Below are 7,500 nucleotides of genomic sequence, written 5' to 3' on the forward strand. Positions count from 1 at the left end.
TATTTATTTATTTATTTATTTATTGCACTGATGCCACGATAGGGCCGCGTTCTCTCTCGCAACTTACAATTTGTTTAACTCGTTGTCAAAACTCTGGCAAAAGAAAACGAAATTGATTACGGCACAATGTCAGGGTAGGCTCGATTGACCAGACGTTTTGTGCGCCCGCGTTCCTCCGCGCATACTACCGCTGGATCAATGGTCCAGCCAGTTGTATTTTCCACCAATCAGAAAGTTGCGTGCCTTAAGGGAAACAAACAAAGGTAACTGAATGAACCTGTTAATTCATTTCGTTTGTTTGTGTCCTCTAAGCCTCACTATCAAGCTGAATTTTAATATATCGAAAGTGTTCTATTGGTGTTCTATCGAAAGTGTTCTATTGTTCTATACGTCACGGACGAACGACGCGGACCAGTAATCCAGTCAGGGTGGAAAGAGACCATATATAAGCGCCCTGATCCAGTCGTGCGTTTCAGTCCTTGCCATATATCACAACAGAGGATAATAATTAATGTTAGAGTAGCATTGTTTGGAGTGAACAAACTTCATTCGATTGGCATTTGGTCTTGCATGTCAACTGATTATTTTAAAATTATTTTCTTGCCAGGGACTTGGCACAGAGGATACAAAAGACGTACAAGATACTGTGCAATTTAGCGGACGAAGGTAATTGAAGGGGAATATAATTGGTCGTCTCGGCCTCATTCTCAAACCAAGTCCAAATGTAAAACTCATATCCCCAGACAATCTTGAGCATAAAAGACTTAATGCATTGCCTTGCCTTTGAAAAAAGGAGACAAATGAACTATTTTCTCTGTTGTGTTCTAACGTCTGGAACCAAAAACGCAAAATCTATCTTCTTTACAGCTCTAAATGTTCCATTGACTGAAATGACCTTTCACTTTGAAAATCGTTGCCAATCCGCAATTCCAATATACGAGTTTCAAATATCTTGTATATGAGGTTTTTCATTAGAATTATTTCGTTTCAGAGAAAAAGCTAAAGTACAACGCGGAAAACCAATAAAAAAGAGCAAGGACTGGATCAAAGAGAAGAAGGAAAGGAGGAGACGACAAGGAAAGTAAGAACAAAATTGTATTTAATGAGGAGTGAATTTTTACTTGAGTGCCTCCAAAGCAAAGAAATTGCTTTATCCAATCACAGTAGACGCACGCAGTCGACGAGCCAATCAGTGCATGCATCTGTTGGGAAACGACTGTGTTTCCTCTCCCTGTTGCTAGTGGTGGCTTAGGGGAAAGTCCACTCCAACAAAATGAAAACTAGAAATCACAGGAAATAACCTCTGCAGTCAAATGTATTTAAAACTTCTAAAAATGAGCGACATACTGCCACTATAACATGCAATAGTCGAATGGAGACGGGTCGTAAAAGCGATTCACGAATCGTATGGATCGTTCGATTCGTGGGGACAGCTGTACGACGATTTTATCTAAGGAGATGCATTTTTCGGGTCGACAGATCGTGTATTCGGGTCCTTTCACTTAGTGAGTATTAGACATGCATGACAAGATGAAAACTAGAAATCACAGAAAATAACCTTTACAGTCAAATTTATTTAAAGTGCACCTAACCCCAAAATATTGTTTTTTGCTAAAATGAATCTTTGCAACTGTTCGAAACGCATTGCGGCCATTTTTTCATTTTTCTAACAAATCCTGGCATTTTATAGGCTTCGAAAGTTGCGAAAATCCAAGCATCTTTTGTTCACGACCGAGTCAGAAGGGGAGTGGGTCTATTCCTGATTTGACGTCACAATCTACTTTGCATGCATATTTACAAAGAGTTAATGCAATGTAAATCAGTTTGTGACGTCAAGTCAGGAATAGACCCACTCCCCTTCTGACTCGGTCGTGAACAAAAGATGCTTGGATTTTCGCAACTTTCGAAGCCTATAAAATGCCAGGATTTGTTAGAAAAATGAAAAAATGGCCGCAATGCGTTTCGAGCAGTTGCAAAGATTCATTTTAGCGAAAAAAATATTTTGGGGTTAGGTGCACTTTAAAACTTCTCCAAAGAAAGCGTTTTTATCCGAAAGAAGTGTAAGAATCGCCCATTTTTGTTTCCAAGTTTGCCGGGCTTTGTTATAAGACAAAAACTATTTTAGGAGATGATCGCTTTCAAACCAATTGATTTACCCATGGAGTGATTTATCCAGTGAATAAGTGCAATTTAGTAGTATCCACAGGAAAGTGATATATCGAGTAGCCGCCAAAAGTATTATGCTTTTTGTTAGGAGAAAACCGTGCTTGTTCCCATGCCATCTCACGAGAAGACGTTGGTTTTGTATCAGATGTGTTCGTTGTTTGGTACGTTTGAATCGGACAGTGGAAAATTTCATTTTTGTTTTTTTGTCTTGTCGCAGGGAAGTGAGACCAGATTCCAAATACACGGGGCGAAAAAGAAGATGCATCTTTTAATTTTATTTACCTCATTCAAGTATCGAAAGTCAAGGACGGTAAACTTGAAATGCAGAGTGCGCAGCGGTGGAAACCTCCTTGTTCGTTGGACGTTTGTCGAAGGAACAATAGCAGTTCTTTCACATTGGAACAAGAGAGACTCATCCTCAATGAACGGTGAAATAGGTTGTTTCTTTTAAAACGAAATGAAGTATTCCGATTTCGAGAGAAATTGTGATTTCTGATGTACAGGACTTGGATAATTTTAACATTTCGCAACACATTGCTGGAGGAGAGGTATCAGAATTTGAACCAACCGCTCCATCCATTTGTCCTCGTGCGGCTTCGCGATTGCCATGATTATTGAAGATAAAGAAGAAAATGCTGAAAACAAGACTGTATTACTAATGATATACCTTAATTGATCCCTCAGACTTAAAGAAACTGAAGAGCACTGCATGGCTCACTTAAAGAGAGTCAAGAGTTTTAGTTCAAACAACTTCGTCTTTTAATGTCTTGAGATGTGTCTTCAACCTGTTTTACTGATTACTTGCTACGTTGCTGAGCAAAGGAAAATCAAATATATACTTTCAATGTGTCTGCCTGTCATAGTGATGGAGGTGACGTTGTCATCGGCGTGGAATTCCACTCTAACGAAAGCTGTGATCGTTGCATCTGCGCGGATTGAGGCCAGAGCGGGAATTTGTACCGTGGAAGTGAGACAGCTTTCGATGCACAAAAAAAGATGTAGACCCTTAGCTTGTGCATGAATTTAAACAGATTATGATGCAGTCGTGTGGCTACGTCGTTATTCGGCGACTTTTTCACGCTGGAGATGCAAGCACTTTGCTGACGAAAGGCAGGAAATTTTCACTTTTCTTGCGTTTTGCCGATCTTCTGTGTGGGATGGGATACAGGACCTCCTGTGCTCAAATTTTGACGAATATCTGTTTGCATAACACCATTATGTAAATCCAATTCGCCAGTATTGAGTACTTATGAAACTCCATACTGCAGTTAAGAAAGCATAAATCTTAAGAGTGAAACGTACTGTCAATTTTTTGAACTGTACGATGGCCGAGGAGAGTCACAGTCCAGTTTTAATTTTTACCGTCCAGTTTTAATTTTTCACAGTCTCTTTTAATTTTATTCACAGTCCAATTTTAATTTTGTGAGTCGTCACCAGTTCTCTCACAGGTCATTGTTTTACCAATACCGTGTCCAATAAGTTACAATGAGTGTCCTAAACATTCATAAAAGCTAACCTTTGGCCTAATTAGGCCTAAACAAAAGCTTTTAGGCCGATGGTTAGCTTTTATGGATGTTTATAGGATCTTTCTGTATTGGTAAAAAAGTGACCTGTGACCTGTGAGAAAACTGGTGACGACTCACAACGTTAAAACTGGACTGTGAAAAATTAACTGGACTGTGACCCTCCTGGGCCATCGTAGAACTGGCTAACAGTTAAGTACGGTATCTAATTGTTAATTAGTATCACCCAACTAGTGGACTAATGCAAATGCTGCATTTTGATTGGCTACGCTACTAGAAGACTATTATTAATAGTCCTCGAATAGCGAAAAGCGTGACGCTTTCTTTCGTTTTATTCCCTTCTAACTATTTCTTCAACTTGCATTTGCTAACTTTATTACTGCCTTTTCTGTCCGACTAATTGGGTGATACTAAAACAATTAGACCCTTAAACAAATAGAACCTGTTTGCTTTGCAAGTAGGGAAGGGCGGCAAAATTCGCGCAAGTTTTGCTCTTGTCCAAACTTCCTTGTTTTAGTAAACTTCGTTCTTTAGCTGCCTTCTTGTAGACTCCAAGAACCCTCCATTTTTTTGTTTTCTTCATGCGATTTGGTATGAAGGAGTTTAAGAATCGAAGACGGCTAAGGCAACGACAACGCCAAAAAGCAGTAATATTATTGGTTAAATGAAGCAAAATTATCGTGCTGCACGTGCAGCACGCATTTTTCTATTTTTCTCTCCCGTCACTCGTCAAAACTACTACGTGAAATGACCAAGTTTAAGGTTTTGACGACAACGTGGACAAACTACAGTGAATCTTTCAGTCTCACTCTTTACTTCAAATCTGTCCGTACCAACCCAGTTTTAGGACACTTCGCCCATATTGTATAAGTTTAGAAATGGTTGTTGTTGAAACATTAAACCTAAACTACGATCGCATTGTCTTGCTTATAAACTGCTATCGCCCTCCTGACAACTATCAAAAATTTATCCAGAAATTCACTGGCTTTCTAAGATCCTTGGATTTTGGTCATCACTACTCTGTTATCGTAGTAGGTGATTTTAACTTCCCTGGCGTACAGTGGATAGAAGGGTCAGGCTTTGCATCACCTGGTGATGATTCTTCTTTTGCTAATTTTTGGATGGATTGTTGTTTATTTCAATCAGTGAAGCAACCTACTAGAGGTAACATCTTAGATCTCGTTCTAACAAACACCTTGGTCCCAAACACCACTGGTCCCCAGTTTAGAGACAGTGGACTTTCATCGGATCATTTTCCTCTCTTCTTTGACTTTGCTGTGGATGTAGATTTTAAAGACATTTCTCGCCTGAAGCGTTTCGTCTTCAAAAATGCAAATTTTGAGTCTCTTAAGGTGATTCCCTTGTTTTTCCCCGCGCATCTTGTACTGCGCATAACAGTGCGACTTCGGAGATGGTGAGGTTTCACTCCGGCCATCTGAATAGAGGCAACAAATGCCGCTTTTGCTGTTCAAGAGTTTTAAGTACACAATCATGATAACTGTTCTCGGTTTTGGAACTCGCCCCAGTCCTTTCGTGGAAAATGATCATTTTGAAGCTGAAATTGCCACTTTTCCATCCATTTATCATCGTGTTACGAAGAAACGAGTACGGTGACCCTCCATTTTAAATTGTTTTATTTACTCGTAATAGGTACACGGACAACCTGTTTTAAGGAGGAATAAAATTGGATAGTGGATGTTGTAGTATTCACCTATAAATGACGTGTAAAGCATTTAGAGCCAGACACTGAGTGCAAGCTGATGACTGTAGCGGTCCAATTTGCTTACATTTCTTTGCAAGATTGAGCAATTTGAAATCACTTTACTTAAAAGATTATAGCCCGGAAAACAAGCAGGTTCAAGTTTCCAGTAATATTTAGTAGCTTTTGCCAAATAACTAGTTTCGAGTGCTTCTCGCGAAATTCGGTAAAAAACACTAAGAATAAAGTGCATACAGTGCGAAAGTGCGAAAACAAGCACGGTGACCCCATCTTTTTACTGCGTTTTTTAAATGTCCTGTGTATGAATATCAATTGTGCCAAGTTTGAAAAAATCTGGATAGTACGTCATTTTCATGGGAATTACCTTAAGGAGGCTCGAACCTGTTTCAACGCTTCCCAGTGACGCTCTTATTAGAAGGATCTGCACCACACCTTTGTATCATGTATTGGCAATATTGTGGTACCAAATGAAAGACGAATTATTGCTGAACAAGATATAGTCATTATTGTGACGTAATATGTCACCGTGGCAACGGGCAAGGCCTGTAAAAACACCCTTTATTTTTTCTTTAGTTGCTCATATCTCAAAAACGATCTAGGTGACCCCCATTTTTTATTTCTGAAAAGTAATCAGAAGGGCACGATGAAACTTTCTGCAAAGTTTTAAAAAAATCGGTCTTGTGGATTCAGAGCCACCTTAATTTTGTAAATTTATTAAGGTAGCTCTGAATCATCTTGACAGAATTTTTGTAAACTCGCCGTAAGTTTCATCGTGGCCTTCTAATCACTTTTCAGCAATAAAAAAGGGGGTTCACCTAGTTCGTTTTTGAGATATGAGCAACTAAATCCAAAATATAAAGTGTTTTGCTTGGCTTTCCCGTTGCCAAGGTAACGTATTACATCACAATAATGATCTCATCTTGTTTGGAAATAATCGGTGTTTTATATGGTACCACAACATTGCTGTTGCGTGCTATAGTGTTGTAGCTTTATTCAATCTAAGCAGAGAGTCTCTAAATGTTGAAACCTTTCGAGCCTCCTTAAATAAGTCCTTTTGTTAACTCCACTCAGCAATGGTATTCACAGCGTTAATTCCATATTAAAGATTTTGATTCTCTTTGGGATTTGTGGAATGACTTTGTTTTTGCTGCTGTAGACACCTTCGTCCCAAAGATTAACTACAAACAATCAAATCGTGAATATCACAGGACGTAGTGAAGAATATCAACAACAAGAAGGCCCTATGGCAGCGTATTAGGAACTCAAATCTCCTCAACAAGTGGAAAGATTCCGCAAGTTAAGCCAACAAATTAAAAACCGACTTCGTTATGAAAGCTTAAGGAGAATTATGTTAAAGAGATATCAAATGAAATCCATGAGACTTCCAAGCGTTTTTGCTCGTTCTTTTCCTTCAATTGCAAGAAAAAAGCCAATTAATACCTGACAAGGTAACTTACAATGGTGTCTCATTCTCCGAGGATCGTGGACGGGCAGAAGCCTTTAATGACTTAATTTTTCAAATCTATTTAAAAGGATCATTGTGTGCAATAGGCTATTTCCGAGTTCATGCTTGCCTCCTCTTCAAAGCGAGTCTAAGTGCGAAGTTATTGTGATGGTAATTAGTTTTACTTTACATATGAATGAAAACCAATTTTCATAAGAAAAACTTCGCACTTAGACTCGCTTTGAAGAGGAAACAGACGCGAACTCGGAAATGGCCCATTGATCTGAACGCACCAATTCTCCCATGCGTTACTGAACAATTATCTCATGTCACAGTGTCAGTTGATGAAATTGTGGACATCCTTCGTTCATTGCACACTAAAAAGGAAATCGGACATGATAAGCTTCCCATCCAAGATTGTGTTGAAAGAATGTGCTGACTCCCTCGCTCCATCTATAACGGCGATTATTAATTTTCGTTTAAACAAAGGCTTTCAGTTATCAGATTGGAAAACAAGCATATGTTCCTCCAATTTCTAAAAAAAAGGGAAAAGAGAGTTTGTCGAAAATTATCGCCCCGTGTTGTTACTTCCAGTGATCTCTTAAGTTCAGGAGCGGTGTGTGGCCTCGCGCCTTGTGCATGGCCGA

At 39.1% G+C, this 7,500-nt stretch overlaps 1 protein-coding gene across 2 annotated transcripts in view; it reads left to right on the forward strand.

The window, feature by feature from the left end:
* LOC137976070 (18S rRNA (guanine-N(7))-methyltransferase-like) overlaps window positions 1–4,602 on the forward strand; it is a 14,984-nt gene extending 10,382 nt beyond the window's left edge. Inside the window, exons 10-12 of one of the 2 annotated variants that reach the window (XM_068823334.1) lie at window positions 608–666; window positions 992–1,081; window positions 2,384–4,602. In XM_068823334.1, the coding sequence (XP_068679435.1) occupies window positions 608–666; window positions 992–1,081; window positions 2,384–2,438 (204 nt within the window). In that variant the 3' untranslated portion in view covers window positions 2,439–4,602. The remainder of the gene's footprint in view (window positions 1–607; window positions 667–991; window positions 1,082–2,383) is intronic. The other variant, XM_068823335.1, reaches the window with a different exon arrangement.
* The last annotated feature ends 2,898 nt before the right edge of the window (window positions 4,603–7,500 follow it).

The sequence above is a fragment of the Montipora foliosa genome, chromosome 11 (assembly GCF_036669935.1).
Source record: "Montipora foliosa isolate CH-2021 chromosome 11, ASM3666993v2, whole genome shotgun sequence".
Lineage (NCBI taxonomy): Eukaryota > Metazoa > Cnidaria > Anthozoa > Scleractinia > Acroporidae > Montipora > Montipora foliosa.